Below are 18,686 nucleotides of genomic sequence, written 5' to 3' on the forward strand. Positions count from 1 at the left end.
GGAAGTGGGAGGAGAATAACAAACAAATGGAGGAGTATGAAATAAGAATGAATTGGGAAGAGAAGTGCACTGGGAATTGTGGCTATAATTTACAAAAGTATTGGGCCCAAAGGCCATTTCAGGTCAAAAATGAAAATATGGGCTATTAAAATATTTGGATGGCCATACAACGTCATTTACTCATTACAAATACTTTGATTCGCCTTGTATATCTTATTTTTGGTAAAATAAGTTACAAAATTTTGATGAAGCAATCAAATAAAATTAATAGTTTTGAGACTTCTTATAACAAGTTGATACCTATATTTGCCTTTTGGGTGACTAGAACTCTTAACCTATTGATCGAGAATGGAAGAACTAAAAGTAACTTTAAGTCTCTCACTCGCCTATCCTTTTTTTTTTATATATTTATTGTTCCAACATCCCATATAGTACACCCAAAAGCATCAAGCTTTACTGTAATTCTCAAATGTAAATTCCTAAATTACATGTGATAGAACAAAAAAATACAAGTTTGAGACTAGGTAAAACACGGGTTTCACCTAGGGCAAGTGCACAGATAACCATTCTTAGGGATGCTATTTAGAGATTAGCCATTACTTATTTTGTTATGAAATTTTAAACTAAAGTTCTTAACTTCAGGACAACTCAAAATATTTTTGTCCTGAAAATTTGAATTGAAAAACATAAGTTCTGGACGTACTGGCTAAATTACTAAATAACAGCCATTTAGAGTGGCTACTTAGTATCATTTCTACGGTGTAACGCTTCGTTTTTGATTGCTCATGATTTGGACCCAATACTTCCCCTTAGGACTAAAGAACCACATTCTCCCCAATAGCCCATAAAAGGGCCAAAAACTCTCTCAGTCCCCATCGCAATACCAAAAAATTGCAGAAATATAATACTTTTGGGGTGATCTTTAATCTTTTACTCTCCATTTGTCCTATGGACAAAATTTAAAGGTCAAAAGTTAAAACTGTTTCCCGGCAAACAAGGAGCAACACTTGTTAAACTTGAGTTATGCTCGTGGAACAAGCAAGGACCAAAAATCAAGACTATCCACTTTGAAGGTTATTTGTGTATTTCACCTATGTAATACTATCTTGAGGGAAGTGCACAAATAGCCGACTTGAGGATCAGTATTAACTCATTTCTGAAGGTTCATAATTCTTTGTAGGTTTAGTCGTTTTAGAATCAACTTCAGATCCTCGAGACTGATGTTGACAAAATCAAAATCTGCTTATGAAATTTAAAAAGTCTATACCTCCATTTCATTTCACTCAAGATACTTCATCCATTTTATTCACGATACATAAATTTTATTTATTTTTTAGCCCGAAAGTAATTTATTCATCCATTTTATTTCACTCATATACCTCCATTTAATTTATTCATTTTAAGCCAGAAATTAGCCTAAAAATAAATAAAAATTTACGAAATATACAATGCAATTACTAAAACACTGAGAGCAAAATATCATTACATATGTGGGTACCCCGCATAGTAATTAGAAGAAAAGAAGAAATGTGGAGTCTGAAGTTTGCCTGCTTAAACATTTTGGAAAACGGACTATAAATTAAATGAGAGGACCAAATAGGCTGTCCGTGAAATATTTACTATTATCTCATCTGACGGCCCATGACAAAAGGCCCAAATCTTCCCGATCCGCCAAAGCCCAAATTAGGAAATCGCGCCAAATAGCTCGAGCAAAACTTTCATCTTCACCTTTCGGAAACAAAAAGATTCTTCACGCAAAAACACCTCTAAAAGGTACGAGTACGATCTTCTTCTCTCACTTTCACATTTTTTCTGTGTATTTATCGTTATATCTATGTAAAAAATCATTTGTTCATTCAAAGCCCTAGAAAAAAATCAATTTTTGTTCTTACTTTCTTCTTTTTGATTTTTAATGTTCATGTTCTCAAAAAGTGGCATGGAATTTGTGTGAGAAATGGCCGAGTTGTGCTTTTCAATGGATGCAGCCGTTAAAACGGAGGAGGAGTTTGAACGGCTTCCGTTGAAACAGCGATTGAAGTTACTTTTAGCCAGCAAGCGTCTTCTGGAATCTTCCAATGTGGTGCAGTGAGTTTTGTTTTCTTATTTTGAAAGCAAATAGAAGATTTTTTTAGCTGGTTTAGTTCACAGTTTTGGAAATTAAAGGAAAGAAAAAGTTTTATTGGTTTACTGTGTTTAGTTAAATTCTTATGTTTGTGCTTACACTTTTGGTATTTGGAAAGCAAATTTGATGAAATAGATAAGTTTTGTGTATCTGGTTTACAGTGATTAGTTCACAGGTTTCGGGAATAAAGAGATTTTTTTGTGTGCAAACGATGAAATTTTGATAAAAAGTAGATGAATCTTTATGTTGTTCAATTATTTTTTATTTTTTATAACCATGGTGTTCGGCTAGACTAATTCCACGGCTATCTACCGGCGAGTACCGGGTAACTCTATCCACTCTGTCTAAAAAGGACTATTTTCTTTATAACCGTGATGTTTAATTGATTTTTTGTTAACTTATCTTTTTGCATAGAATTTGCAATATGTAAAGCAACTTTGATGAAATAGATTTTTTTTTGTAGCTGGTTTACAGTGTTTAGTTCACAGTTTTCGAAATTAAAGAGAAAAAAAGTATTATTGAAAAAGATGATTTTTTATATCTGTTTAATTGTGTTTAGTTGAGAGTTTTGGAAGTAAAAGTAAATGAAAAAGAAAAAAAAAAGATATTGCTGCAAAAGGTGAAATTTTATGAAAACGATTGGAACTTGTTAGTTTACTACTATGTATATAGTAGTCTTGTGCCACATTGGAATAAGAGTAGTATGTCCTTGTACAGTATAGCTATAAATAAGGACCTCTTGTATTATATTGAACATCCAATATTAATAACATATTTTCTTCCGTGCCTTAGAGCAATTGTGAGAGATTTATCGCTGTGCATAAATTCCAGCGATTCTGGGAAGAGAAATCAGTCAGCGGAAGCCTTTTTCCGACGACTCTTTTTTAAGGCTGTTTTGCGTCTGCTTCGTCTCTATCAGTATTGTATAAAATCCAACACTACCACAAGAATCGTCACTGTCCGGCGACCAAACCCCAGTGAAAATCTCCGGCAGCAACCTACTCACGCACCTACACGCGCCACCAGAAGCTCACGCGCCGGCGCGTACGACCACTTCCGGCCATTTTTTGAAAAACTTCCTTCGGAACAGTTGGGTCGCCTGGTAATTCTGATCCTACCCCTACTGTTTTCATTTCATTCCGACCACTTTGAGTTTTTTCCGGCAACTACAGTACTATTCCGACAGCTACAGTAAGATTCCGGCAGCTACAATATTTCATTATTCTGTTTCTGTGTTTCCTTACTTTGTTTCAGTGGATTACAGTTGATTCTTTCTCTTATTTGGTAATAATTTGCAACAATGTCTTTGGGATTTGATGCTTTTGGGTCTAGAAACATGAGTTCTGGAAGCTCTAGTGCTATTATTACCTCGGAACCTTTAATGGGAGGTTCAAACTACTTAGCTTGGGCTTCATCTGTCGAGCTGTGGTGTAGAGGCCAAGGTGTTTGAAGATCATCTAATCAAACAGTCTAGCGAAGGAGATGAAAAAGCAATAGCACTTTGGGCAAATATTGATGCTCAGTTATGTAGCATCTTGTGGCGATCTATTGATTCCAAGTTGATGCCCTTGTTTCGTCCATTCCAAACATGTTATTTGGTTTGGGCAAAGGCACGCACCTTATACACTAATGACATATATCGCTTCTATGATGTGATATCGCGGATGACAAACTTAAAGAAACAGGAATTAGATATGTCTACTTACTTGGGTCAAGTACAGGCAGTCATGGAGTAATTTGAGAAGTTGATGCCAGTTTCTGCTAGTGTTGAAAAACAACAAGAGCAGCGACAAAAGATGTTTCTCGTTCTTACCTTCGCTGGACTTCCTAATGATCTTAATTCAGTACGCGACCAGATTTTGGCTAGTCCAACTGTCCCGACAGTTGATGAATTATTCTCTCGATTACTCCGCCTTGCTGCAGCACCAAGTCACCCAGTGATCTCATCACAGATACTTGATTCCTCTGTTCTTGCATCCCAGACAGTGGATGTTCGGGCATCTCAAACTATGGAGCATAGACGAAGAGGAGGTCGTTTTAGAAGATCTAGACCAAGTGTTCTTATTGTACTTGGACACACTCGTGAAATGTGCTATTCCTTAAATGGTCGTCCACCCAAAAATGCTTACATTGCTCAGACCGAGACTACATGTAGCTAGGGATTTTCTTTATCTAAAGAAGAATATAATGAGCTCCTTCAGTATCGAGCAAGTAAGCAGACATCTCCACAAGTAGCCTCAATTGCTCAGACTGATACTTCTGTTACTGGTAATTCTTTTGCTTGTGTTTCCCAGTCTAGCACTCTTGGCCCATGGGTCATGGACTCAGGCGCTTCTGATCACATCTCCGGTAATATATCACTTTTGTCAAATATTGTATATTTAAAGTCTCTTCCCACTATTACTTTCGCCAATGGATGCCAAACTAAGGCAAAAGGAGTTGGACAAGCTAGTCCCTTGTCTTCTATCACCCTAGATTCCGTTCTTTATGTCCCTGGCTGTCCTTTTAGTCTTGCATCTGTTAGTCGTTTGACTCGTGCCCTCCATTGTGGTATATATTTTATTGACGATTCTTTTATTATGCAGGACCGCAGTACGGGACAGACAATTGGTACAGGACGTGAATCAGAAGGTCTTTACTATCTTAACTCACTCAATCCTTCCACAACATGTCTAGTTACAGATCCTCCAGATCTAATCTACAGACGTTTAGGACATCCGAGTTTATCCAAACTTCAGAAGATGATGTCTAGTTTATCTAGTTTGTCTACATTAGATTGTGAGTCGTGTCAGCTTGGGAAACATACCCGAGCCTCCTTTTCGCGTAGTGTTAAGAGTCATGCAGAGTGTGTCTTCTCCTTAGTTCATTCTGATATATGGGGTCCCAGTAGAGTCAGTTCAACCTTGGGATTTCGTTATTTTGTTATGATTATTCAAGATGTACTTGGCTTTTCTTAATGAAAGATCGTTCTGAGTTATTTTCTATATTCCAGAGTTTTTGTGCTGCAATCAAAAAACTAATTTGGTGTTTCTATTCGCATTTTTCGCAGTGATAATGCTTTAGAATATTTATCTTCTCAGTTTCAGTAGTTTATGACTTCTCAAGGGATTATTCATCAGACATTTTGTCCTTATACCCCTTAGCAAAATGGGGTTGCTGAGAGAAAGAATAGGCACCTTATTGAGACTGCTCGCACAATTCTAATTGAATCTCGTGTTCCGTTGCGTTTTTGGGGCGATGCAGTTCTCACAACTTGTTATTTGATTAATCGAATGCCTTCATCTCCCATCAAGGATCAGATTCCGCATTCAGTATTGTTTCCCCAGTCACCCTTATACTTTCTTCCACCCCGTGTTTTTGGGAGCACATGTTTTGTTCATAACTTAGCCCCTGGGAAAGATAAGTTAGCTCCCCGTGCTCTCAAGTGTGTCTTCCTTGGTTATTCTCGTGTTCAGAAGGGATATCGTTGTTATTCTCCAGATCTTCGTAGGTACCTTATTTCAGCTGACGTCACACTTTTTGAGTCTAAACCTTTCTTTACTTCTGCTGACCACCATGATATATCTGAGGTCTTACCTATACCGACCTTTGAGGAGTTTACTATAGCTCGTCCCCCACCTTCGACCACAGAGGTTTCATCCATACCAACCGTTGAGGAGTCTAGTGTTGTTCCTCCTAGTTCCCCAGCCATAGGAACACCACTCTTGACTTATCATCGTCGTTCGCGCCCTACACCAGGCCCAACTGGTTCTCGTCCTGCACCTGACCCCGCTCCTGCTGCGGACCCTGCTCCTAGTACACCGATTGCACTTCGCAAAGGTATACAGACCACACTTAACCCTAATCCTCATTATGTCGGTTTGAGTTATCATCGTCTGTCATCTCCCCATTATGCTTTTATATCTTCTTTGTCCTCGGTTTCCATCCCTAAGTCTACAGGTGAAGCGTTGTCTCATTCAGGATGGCGACAAGCTATGAGTGACGAGATGTCTGCTTTACATACAAGTGGTACTTGGGAGCTTGTTCCTCTTTCCTCAGGTAAATCTATTGTTGGTTGTCGTTGGGTTTATGCAGTCAAAGTTGGTCCCGATGGCCAGATTGATCGACTTAAGGCCCGTCTTGTTGCCAAAGGATATACTCAGATATTTGGGCTCGATTACAGTGATACATTCTCTCCCGTGGCTAAAGTGGCTTCAGTCCGCCTTTTTCTATCCATGGCTGCGGTTCGTCATTGGCCCCTCTATCAGCTGGACATTAAGAATGCCTTTCTTCACGGTGTTCTTGAGGATGAGATTTATATGGAGCAACCACCTGGTTTTGTTGCTCAGGGAGAGTCTCGTGGCCTTGTATGTCGCTTGCGTCGGTCACTTTATGGTCTAAAGCAGTCTTCTCGAGCCTGGTTTAGTAAGTTCAGCACGGTTATCCAGGAGTTTGGCATGACTCGTAGTGAAGCTGATCACTCTGTGTTTTATCGGCACTCTGCTTCAAGTCTCTGTATTTATCTGGTAGTCTATGCTGATGATATTGTTATTACTGGCAATGATCAGGATGGTATTACCAATCTGAAGCAGCATCTCTTCCAGCACTTCCAAACTAAGGATCTAGGCAGATTGAAGTACTTTCTAGGTATTGAGGTTGCCCAGTCTAGCTCAGGTATTGTTATTTCTCAAAGAAAATATGCTTTAGACATTCTTGAGGAGACGGGGATGATAGGTTGCAGACCTGTTGACACTCCGATGGATCCGAATTCTAAACTTCTGCCAGGACAGGGGGAACCACTTAGCGATCCTGCAAGCTATAGGCGGCTGGTTGGAAAATTAAATTATCTCACAGTGACTAGACCCGACATTTCTTATCCTGTGAGTGTTGTAAGTCAGTTTATGAATTCTCCCTGTGATAGTCGTTGGGATGCAGTTGTCCGCATTATTCGATATATAAAATCGGCTCCAGGCAAAGGGTTACTCTTTGAGGATCGAGGTCATGAGCAGATCATTGGATACTCAGATGCTGATTGGGCAGGATCACCTTCTGATAGACGTTCTACGTCTGGATATTGTGTTTTAGTAGGAGGAAATTTGGTGTCCTGGAAGAGCAAGAAACAGAATGTAGTTGCTCGGTCTAGTGCAGAAGCAGAATATCGAGCAATGGCTATGGCAACATGTGAGCTAGTCTGGACCAAACAATTGCTCAAGGAGTTGAAATTTGGTGAAATCAGTCGGATGGAACTTGTGTGCGATAATCAAGCTGCCCTTCATATTGCATCAAATCTGGTGTTCCATGAGAGAACTAAACACATTGAGATTGATTGTCATTTCGTCAGAGAAAAGATACTTTCAGGAGAGATTGCTACAAAGTTTGTGAGGTCGAATGATTTCTCACTGGTCCTCGTATTGGTTATATATGTAACAAGCTCGGTACATATGATTTGTATGTACCGGCTTGAGGGGGAGTGTTAGTTTACAGGTATGTATATAGTGTAGTGTTGTCCCACATTGGAATAGGAGTAGTATGTCTTTGTATAGTATAGCTATAAATAAGGACCTCTTGTATTGTATTGAACATCCAATATTAATAACATATTTTCTCCCGTGCCTTCTCACAGAACTTTTACAGCGGTTTTTGGTATTTAATTCACAGTTTGAAAAAAAACATTTGTAGCATACAAAGAAGAGATACTAATGAAAAGATAAAATTTTGATTGAGAAAAGATGAAGATATTTTTAGCTGTTTTATTGTGTTATGTTCATGGTTTTGGAAAAAGAAAAAGAAAAAGAAAACACAATATTGCGTGCCGTGCCTTTTGCTTACTCCACGATTTTAACCGCATCTCTTTGTTATTTATAATAATTGGATATGTTACTGTTCATTGTGCTATGGTTTCTTTTTCTTTTATTGCTCAAGTGTCAAGACTAGATCAAGAAAGTAAGGGCAGGTTAGAATTTGATGGTTTGTCCAGTATAGGAAGACACAGTAATTAATCAGCCAGGAGTGAAGTGGGCTGTCGAGGCTCTAGTGAAGAAATTTATTTTTGATGGATACAGGGAGTAACAAAGTGCCGAAGACAAAATAAAACTTTTGAAAAGCTAGCTAAAGAGTAAAAGAAGTAGATTCCCACTAGTGCGTTCTGCTTGGTCACTGAACTAGTCCAATGTAAAATCTCATTCATCTAGAAAAACCAAGTAGAAACTATTTTATAGATATATGCAAGCATGTGGCAATGTTCTCCCAATTGACGGTAAATTGACCAAAGTCCAGACATATTTCAATGTAGAATATGCACATAATTATTTGTTTTTGCCACGATTGCTTTGGTTGTTTTAGTTTGATGGTACCTCTTGTTGCTTTCCTTCATTAGCTGGGAATATGTTTAAAACTTTTTCACTTTAGCATAACAGAAAAGTTTTTCCATTTAGTCATCCTTACAAAATTTCTGGAAAATGGTAACATGTGCAGGTCTTCAATTGATACCTTCGTGAAAAAGGAAGATGAACAGTGTGATTCGCAGGTATTAAATGATAATTCCTCTTGGAGCCTGACAGATAGCTTGGTTTTACTCAGTCATGGTGTATGGATGTTGAGTAATCAATTACACTTACTAAAAGAAAGAAAGGCTGAATAATTGATTAAAGGCTTCTTAATAACTTATTCAGCCTTTTCTTTTTCTCTTGAAGTATCAACCTTCACTGTGCTGTCCTAAAGTAGTGATTTTTGCTTCTGTGAACTTATGGCTGTTTAACTGTTAATAACTTGCTGGATATCCGAACATACTTTTTGTTTTCTTCTCTAGCGGGAAAAGCAGGCAAAACTGAGGTCTTCTTGCATTATAATCACATATGCTTAAATTTGGGGTTTATTTTACCTTGTATTCCGTTTGGTTGCATGTTGACTGAAGTGAAAAATCTTATGCAGAATCTACATTTGGCTTATTCGGTTCAACAAGAGAAGCTACAGAGCTTGGTGCTGCAACAAAATATTACTGGTAAAGTTTCTCATGATAGGTGTGCTGGATTGAAGTTTAAAATTCAGATTTTGTTTAGTGTGCTTGTGTTAATTGTGTCCTAAGGCCTCAAATTTTGGGACATATTGGTCAAAGAGTTCAGTACTCTAATAAGATACTAAAATGTTCAAGTTTGATTTTTATGGAGTAAAATTGTTTGCTCACACTCTTGAATTTGCATGTGTTTAGGTCATGTGCAGCAATGTTTCCTACAAACTGGAGCAAAGATGAACACACTTCAGAATCATATGAATCTTTCTGCAGAAAAAGTTGATACTGTTGAAAGTACTCCACTTCAACTGTCATTATCACCACTGTTTCCCATCAATGTGAAGGTTGAGTGTGTTGAGAATAGCACAGTGAACTCATCCAGTGACCTTGTCAATGTTTCATCTACTGCTGATGGGAAAGAAATCAATAGCAAGAAACCTGATGACCTTTTGGATGATCTTGATTTTGTTGTGCTGAAAGATAGGCAGAGAATTCTGCAGTCAAGGTGCTATTTTTACCTGCATAATTTTTTCCTTTTTAGATGAGGTGCCTGTGTTCTTAAAACTTGATAATCCATGTCCAATGTACCTGTCAAGCTTTTTCCAAATAATAAAATTCTAAAATTTCTATTAACTACTTTGTCAACTTATTATATATCTTTGAAATCTGTAATGTTTTAGAGAGCATTGGATCTCATGCTTCTTGCTTGAATTACAGGAAAGAGCTATGCCCAAAGACGTCAATTTTAGAGGTAATTGCCTATAACTATCTCTTCATGATTTAGGTTGTATGACATTTTATTTGATGCAGTAGTTGTACAACTTGTGGAATGAAAGAAAGACACTTCATGGAAATGAGAAATATTATTAAGTTACATCCATTGTATCTCTCTTAGCTTAGATCCCTTTGCTTGAAGGGATTCTCAACACGTCGATTTGGTGATTGGAATAAGAAAACGCCATGGGTTGTACCCAGTCTGAACTCTGAAACACGTCGATTTATATTTGATGTTGGATCATGAGAAAATAATAGTGGGGCCAAAGAGTTTGAAGGATGAGAACGTATCAGATACTTTTCCTGTCCATCTTGGTGTTAATCTGTTGGATGTTAAGCATCTGCGGTGACAGGTTATTGCTTATTTTGGTTACTTGTTAATGCTTTCATGAAGATAGAAAATAAGCAAATCATATGATTAGATTGAGTATTGGCACTGCCAAGTGATTACATTCTTTGTCCGTCCTTTAAAGTCTGATCCTCTTTTGGTTCTATTTGGTTGGAAGAAAAACTTGCCCTTAAGTTTGTGGTCATCTGATATCAAATAGGTATGTCAATCTTCCGTCCTCCTTTTTCTACCCATTTGAAATGTATTACTCGCAAACTTAGGACTTGATTTTGGTGATTATGCTACTGTTTTGCCATCTTTTTAAGGCTTGCTTTATAATGCATAGTTATTCTACATTTGCATGATTAGGGTTCTCGTGTGACCTTGTTAATTTTGAGTTAAAAATTCGTTAAATGCAATTCCTTTACCCTTAAAGTATTCTCTAATTATTCTTCAACCAGAATGTATTTTCAACACGAGAATGCGAAATTCTTGTGCTAAAGCGAAGTATTTGTGCGTCACATTTGGGTTAGTTGCCTTGACAATTCGTGTGGCTAGTTATTTGTGCTCTGCAACCATTTTGATGGGTTTTGCAAACTACGTGCTACAATATTTGGATACTTAGAGCCCGTTTGGACATAAAATTTGATGGAAGATTTTTCCAAAAAAAATTCACTTTTTTTCGAAATCAACATTTGTTCATAAAGTTTTCAATTTTCACTTGAAGATGCATTTTGGAAATTATCGAAAATTTGAAAAACTGCAAAAAACTATTTTTCAAAATTTTCACTCAAATCACTCACAAAACTTCAAAAACAACCCAAACTGAAATTTATGTCCAAACACAACTCTAAGTAGTCGTTTGGACATAAGAATTGTAAAATTCGAAAAAATGGTTAAAAATATTTTCAAGTGAAAATGGTATTTGAAATTTAGAGTTGTGTTTGGACATAAATTTCAGTTTGGGTTGTTTTTGAATTTTTGTGAGTGATTTGAGTGAAAATTTTGAAAAACAGCTTTTTGGAGTTTTTAAAAAATTTTCAAAATTCATCTTCAAGTAAAAATTGAAAATTTTATGAACAAACGCTGATTTCGAAAAAAAGTAAAATTTTTTTGGAAAAAACTTCAACCAAATTTTATGTCCAAACGGGAAATTTCAAATACCATTTTCACTTGAAAATTTTTTTCACAATTTTTTTGAATTTTACTATTCTTATGTCCAAACGCCTACTTAAAGAAATTCTTTTCCTAGCTTCTGGGGCTACTTATTTTTGGCAAGAATTATAAGCAACAACAACAACACCCAGTAGAATCCCATTAGTGGGGTCTAGGGAGGGTAGAGTGTACGCAGACCTTACCCCTATCCCAGAGGGATAGAGAGGCTGTTTCCGGGAGATACTCGGCTCGGAGACAATAGATACGTAACAACATAAACCAGAAAAGCAGTATCAGCTTCGTAAAAGACAGCAAATAAATGGAAAGGCAAAAAAAAAGTGTAAAACACAACAAAAACCGCTAGCAGTCCTAGACAAAACACTATCAGACTAGCCGGGACAACGAGGAAAAGCGCTCGACTACCCCTTAATCTACAACCCTAATGCACGACCGCTCGACTACCCCTTAATCTACAACCCTAATGCACGACCTCCACACCTTCCTATCAAGGGCCAAGTCCTCGGAAATTTGAAGCCGCGCCATGTCCTGCCTTATCACCTCGCCCCAATACTTCTTAGGCCGCCCTCTACCTCTTCTCGTACCTGCCAGAGCCAACCGCTCACACCTCCTAACCGGAGCATCTAGGCTTCTCCTCCGCACGTGCCCGAACCATCTAAGCCTCGCTTCCCGCATCTTGTCGTCCAAGGGAGCCACGCCCACCCTTTCCCGAATATCCTCATTCTTAATCTTATCCATCTTAGTGTGCCCGCACATCCATCTCAACATACTCATTTCTGCTACTTTCATCTTCTGGATATGTGAAATCTTGACTGGCCAACACTCAGCCACATACAACATGGCAGTCTAACCACCGCTCTATAGAACTTACCTTTGAGTTTCGGTAGCACATTATTATCACACATGACTCCAGACGCTAACCTCCATTTCATCCATCCCACCTCGATACGGTGCGTGACATCCCCGTCGATCTCCCCATCTCCCTAGATAATTGACCCTAGGTGCTTGAAACTCTCTCTCTTAGGGATGACTTGTGAGTCAAGCCTCACATCCACGTCCAAAGAATTATAAGCAACAAAGTAAATAATCTTATTCTGTATTTTCTTTCTCCCCCTGTTGTTAGCATGTTTTTACATCTTGCCACTAGGCATTTTGCGTTGATGCTTAGCTGTAAAAGTTGGTATGTGATCGACCTTAGCTCAGGGAAGAGAAAGGGGAGCATCCCTCTTGGTTGCTGGTTCAAGTCCAGCAGGTCGGATCCTATGTCTGTTGCAGAACATCTTACATCCATGTGCCAGTCTGGAATGTGGTTCTACTATGTTATTATTATTATTTTGATTAAAATGCTGCATCCCTTAAAATAATTTACATTATCACCTTCTTCATCAAAAACTTACATTATCACCTAAATAGTTTTCTCTTTCCTCTTCATTTCTCCTGGCTATTCGGCGAGGGAGGAAAGAAGCTACGGGAATTCTGTCTTTGATCCTTTCGGAAATGCTTATTGACAAATCTCTTACCCAACCTAACTGCTTTTCTGTTGGACAACTTTCTCCGTGGAGGAAGGAGAAGTGGGGAAAAATGTCAGTTATGTTACTGCCCATTTGAATCTTGTTATGTTCCTTTAATAAGTTAACTGTAGGAGTTGCCTATTTCTGTATATTGTGCAGGATGATAAACCTTCCAACTTTTCCAGCGTACTCATGAATGACACGACTCCTCGAAGTGCCGGGATAGTGAAAGGACAGCTTCGTCCTACTAAAGTGATTGGTAATGGTTCTCATGAACTTCATAGGATTTCTAATCATTCAAGTGTGGAAGTTGGAGGCTTGTCTAGTACAGATCCTCAAGTTTCTAAGATGGGGCATCACTGTCAGACAGATCAGTTGTCTGACTCTGGAAATGCAACGGAACTTCTAGGAAATGGAAGGAGAACGCTTTCCAAACAACAAGAATCAAGTCGTGGACTAGACCTTTCTTCTTTTAATAGGAAGAGCAAATTTAGTTCTCCTATATCGGACCTTGTACACGTCAAGGTTGAACCTGTGGATAACAATATGGTTGAAACCACTGCAAAGAATGGAAGTGGTACTATGCCCCATTGTAGCACCACTCTGGTGAAAACTGAAATCGGAATTGCCAATGATTCTTCTGGAGATGAACTGGATCATATGCTGTTACGAGAGCGAATGAAGCTATTCTCTTCGAGAGCGGTTCCTTCATTTGAGATAGGTAGAGTTGCAGAGTGCTCAAGGAAAATAGTTTCTTCTGTCTCTGATTGCACACCCATCTCATCATTGCCGGCTAAACCACTGAGGGTTAGTCGGCCACGGAAACGAAAGAGAACGGCCACGTAAAATTCCTTTTTCTGCCCTCTGTATATGCTCATATATGTATGTATTGATTTGTATATGTCTACATTTAGTATGGATGTCCACCAATCCTCCCTTTTCTTTATCATTTTCAATTATACTTTGTTACTCAAAACTTCAACAGGCAAATGCTCACATGTATGTTTATGTATTTACATTTACTATACACAATTTATCCTTTTCTTTCTCCAACAAACTGCAGAGAGTCAGTTGAAGTAGCAATGGAGGAAGATGCTCCTGGACTCTTGCAGGTATTTTATCCATCAAATTGCCATGCTCAAAATCAGGTGGTTCATAGCCTTTATTGATCTTTGCAGGTATTACTAGAAAAAGGCATATCTGTTGATGAGATTAAGCTGTACGGAGAAAATGAGAGTAACGAGCCTCTTGATGATTTGACCTCTGAAGACAGCTTCTCAGAGCTTGAAGCTGTTATATCAAAGGTATGACCATATATGTTTGTGTCGGAATTACCTCTTACCTGCTGAAGCATGCAATAGGTGTTAGTCACTCAATAATCTGGAAAATGTTACTAACTGTTTGTCCATGAATTAGGGGTGGCTTTTGAGTTTCATAGCTATCGTTTCTTTTATGCATGCCATTTCGTCTATCCTTTCTCAAATATTTTAGCTATCTGAAAGTATCCTGATCCCTTGGCATGACTGCTTATGATTGTCAATTGATTATTGATCTACAAGTGATATTGTTGCGATTGGAATGTTGAAATCATGGAGTTATTCAATGGGTTAAGAAACTGAAGTTTTAGGCTACTATTGGATTTTGAGTATCTTGACGGTCTCTTTGGTGAGCATTGGTGAGTGTAAAAATCTGCTATAATGATACTAGGCTTGGAAGAAAAGTAGTAGGCAGCTTGTTAGGTGAAGTGGGGCAGTTTCTGGTTGTGACAGATGATAACAACCCTGGTCATAGAGTAAAGTTTGGGCAAGGAAGTAGGAGGGTATTTAGACAGACTCAAACAATAGACATGTAGATAGAACCAGATGCCTTTTGATATCTTGTGAAGCAGCAATTTTAAGGTGTAAACCATTTGTAGTTGTTTTCTCTGAACTGAAGCCTCTCATGTCAGAAGCCGGATTTGTTGAAGTGTTCATCAAGGCCTGATGGGAAGCTTGAAATATTTGGCGACTTAAGGATTCTGAATGATAAGAAAGCTGAAACATAACAGGAAATGGGACTAATTAATGTTGTTCTCTCTTTTGTAGAATTTTCATTTCTTTTACCTTTATGTGGTACAAGTTTTGAGTAGATCAAGTGTTTCTCTTTTTTATTCCCTTCATACTATTTACAATAGGCTATTCTGGAAAAGATTTGAACCAGGCGATACACACTTATGGTCCATTGCTGGTTCTTTCGTTTTATTTTATTTCGCTTTATTTTTTTTTTCTGGTGATAGCTTTTTAGGCAGGGCACAGATCCCTTCATCTGATCTCATATGTTGTGTTAACTTTGTTGGTCAGCTTTTCTCCCAGCGACAGTCATTGTTAAAGCTAGCTCCACTCCAGTGTACAAAAGGTGAAAAAGCTAGCTATTGTTTGGCTTGTCTATTTTCACTTGTTGAGCAGGTATAGACATTAATTGATGCAAAGGTCTAGTTATCATATTAAAATCAATTGTCATCATATCACTATTATCTGATATGTATTGCCGTTTTTTCTTTTTCAAATTACACTTTAGGCACGGTATCTACATTTCCGAAAGTGGCCTGTTGAATGGGGTTGGTGCCGAGATCTCCAATCATTTATTTTTGTCTTCGAAAGGCATAACAGGTCTGGTGTTGGCTGCATAGATTTTGGTTCTAGAGTCTTCGTAATGTGTCAGGACCCAAAAAGAAACTTTTATATTTTCCTATTTGCAGGATTGTGCTTGAGCGTCCTGAATATGGCTATGCAACGTACTTCTTTGAACTGGTGGATTCCACCGCTATTGATTGGCAAATCAGGCGATTGGTAACTGCTATGAAGCTTACTAGCTGCAGCAGGGTCAACCTAATCGAGAATAGAACACTGACGGTATTTACCTTGGATGCTGCTATATTATTTTTTTCTTATGATGCTTCTATTTGTATGTTCCTGATGCAGAATTTCATCAAATTGCTTGCATTTGTGACCTAGTAATCAACTTTCTTTGGTATTTATTGAAGTGAGAAATAGTTTACTTTTACTTACCTTCACCAGGTAGTGCTTCCTGATGCTTTCTCTTGTGGACGAGTTATCATTTGAAATCCTGTTTCGCTTCACTTCATTTTTCTCCCCTTCTGGTTGGGGTAATTAGGTGAAGAGGGGTGGGGGTAGTAGATGATTGTTGAACTTCCTCGTCCACAAAAATTTTCTTCTTGTCTGGCTTGATTATGTTACTTGATTTAATCTGAGTCTTTTGCTAAATCGTTTTAGCAATCATGATTGGCATTTGGTTACTGGATAAAATAGTCAATATTATTTAGCTATAACCACCTAATGTTAGTTATCCATTAAAAATTTGTTACAGAACGAAAATAAATAATCTTAAGTGTCTCATCTTTTCTTCATCAAAACAAAAGGAAAAAAAAATTACATTTGTCAAGTGTCTCATTTCTAACAGTTTAAGCTTTTACATGAGGCTTTAAACATGATTGTTAAAGTAGACAAAATTCTTGAATTCAAGTCTCACTGCCTACCCACCATTGAGATGAGTTGATCTTTTTGGACGTCTTTATATACATTTATACGAATGTTATAGTCTATGAAAAATGTTCACAAAGCAAGCGCCTTAGCATGTCAAAGTGTTCTCAAATGGGCTCTCAAAATTAGTATTCATGTACCTGTACCTTACTGACCTGTACTCTGCCATCGATATTTACTCTTGCATCTTGTTGAAAACCGATTCACTTAAATGTGGCTGTGACTTTCACATTAACTAGTTTTTCTAATCCAACTGATCAGTTGTTATTCATATTGTATATTTGAACTTATCATATAGAACATTCTTATGCTTCCATTGCGTCTGCACACAGGTTGGAGAAGAGCTGAGTGAAGGAGAAGCAAGAGTATTAATGGCATATGGTTGGGTACCTAACACCGGTCTTGGGACGATGCTCAACTACTGTGATCGAGTTTGCCATGACAGAAAGACAGAGAAAGATATCTCGGAATGGAGGTCGAAAATTGGGCAGATGCTTATAGATGGATACAACGGCGGTTCACTAGTACGAAAAACTGTGGATTTCAGTGTTGCTCTGAACTGCCCTCAAATTAAGTTAGAACTAGATTAAAATCTAGCATCACTAATCTAAAACTTAGTAAATACCATCCTTTTGTGTTTTCTCTTAAACTAGCCTAAAATGCTTTTTTGTACAGATTTTTTGGCTTTATCTTTTTGGCAGGCTGTCTAACTTTAGTTAATGTTCAAATTGAAATACTATTTCAAAAAGTCATTACCTTCATCTATTAAATACGTATAATATTTCTCTTTGACAATGGCTGTGCTAAGCAGAAATGAAGTGCTTTACATAGATATATTTTGCCAGAAACTTGTTGAAATGCTTTCAAAACATTGGAAAGGTTCTTTTAAGCAATACTTTTAGAGTTTATATTTTTCCCCAGGTTTTGGGCATTTCGGGAAGGTGTAGAATTTGGTATTGTGACAGAAGCTTATTACTTGTGGCTTCTGCATATATCAAACCTTGTTTTATAGCGTGTAGAATATCATTCTTCATTAAGTTATTCTGAAAAACAACGACTATGCCTTAGTCTAAAACTGGTTGCCGTAAGCTAATATGAATCCTCACAGATCATACTTTTCTTATTCCGTATTATAAGGATTTATCATGACTTAACTAGTTTTACACTAGTTTTTAGCCTGTCACAACCATCCTCCTTTATTCAGGTTTGGAATCAACAAGGTAACACACTTAGAATTATTTAATTATTCTAGCCGTGTCTAATAAATCCTTGAAGGAAAATATATATAACATGATGTAAAACGGGTGATTTCCCAATCTCTCTCTAATCCCCATTTTTATAACTTTATTCTAGCACCACATAAGCATTTATTTTCATCCTTCGTTAGCTGAGGTTATTACCATATGCAACTCCCATCATCTCCTAATCTTAATTCCACCACTATTATATTTGACCAACTTTATATTTAACACAACATCAGTAAATAAATTCAAGAACTTTTTCCTTTTCTCAAAAAATACTTATATAATAGTATATACTATTACTTTTGTGTAAAATCATTCTATGTAAAAGAAAATGGTATCCATTTCCCCAAAAGAGATTTTAACTCTGTGGGGCAAATATATAAAACTATTTAAATAAATAGTGTAGCCTTTGGGTTTTCCAGAATTGATAGACTCATTTACACTTATGGCATATTCTAATAGTACTTACGGTTAATGAAAGACCACTAATTAAGGAATTAGTTTATATTCTTATAAATGCATATTCATTTCTCTTTCATCCCCATTAATACATTTCCGTTAATTAGTTTATCTATACCTATATCTATATCTATCTATATTATTATAAAAGCACAAATATTTTACGCTAAATATGGAACGACAAAAATATCCCCAAAATATCAATCGACTTTTATGCCCTTAAATATTTACATAATTTAAGGATATAATGGTAAATTATCCAAGACCATAATTCTTTTTCGATTTAAACTATACATACGCCAACCCTAGCTGCAAAGTTGATATTGGGTATAATTCTTTTTGGACTTAATCGTTATCACAACCAAATATGACATGGTTTAGAGGATAGTAGCCTAATTGTTTTAGGACAACTATATGTATGGTTCAGTTATTCTCTGGTCTACGCTATATATTTGGTTTTTCAATTTGTGTGAGATTTAGATTCATTGCATGAATCCATGTAGAAAAGGTATAAGCCAACTATTCCTATAAAAGAGATTATTGTTTCA

General features: G+C 37.3%; 1 protein-coding gene across 4 annotated transcripts; it reads left to right on the top strand.

Annotated features, from left to right (window-relative positions):
• Nucleotides 1-1,647: 1,647 nt before the first annotated feature.
• On the top strand, nt 1,648-17,230 carry LOC104087015 (uncharacterized). Of its 4 annotated transcripts, none has more exons than XM_009591400.4 (13): nt 1,648-1,773; nt 1,933-2,085; nt 8,576-8,627; nt 9,032-9,101; nt 9,309-9,615; nt 9,828-9,861; nt 13,056-13,738; nt 13,960-14,008; nt 14,075-14,200; nt 15,236-15,340; nt 15,453-15,544; nt 15,634-15,787; nt 16,768-17,230. In XM_009591400.4, exons 2-13 carry the CDS (start codon nt 1,955-1,957, stop codon nt 17,023-17,025), a joined length of 2,061 nt encoding a protein of 686 aa, XP_009589695.1. In that variant the 5' UTR covers nt 1,648-1,773; nt 1,933-1,954; the 3' UTR covers nt 17,026-17,230. The 4 variants fall into 4 exon arrangements, with proteins under 4 accessions (XP_009589695.1, XP_018623170.1, XP_018623169.1 ...); XM_018767654.3 differs by having other exon boundaries at nt 13,059-13,738; XM_070175376.1 differs by lacking the exon at nt 1,648-1,773 and adding an exon at nt 2,915-3,224 and having other exon boundaries at nt 1,946-2,085.
• The last annotated feature ends 1,456 nt before the right edge of the window (nt 17,231-18,686 follow it).

Source organism: Nicotiana tomentosiformis, chromosome 5 (assembly GCF_000390325.3).
Source record: "Nicotiana tomentosiformis chromosome 5, ASM39032v3, whole genome shotgun sequence".
NCBI lineage: Eukaryota > Viridiplantae > Streptophyta > Magnoliopsida > Solanales > Solanaceae > Nicotiana > Nicotiana tomentosiformis.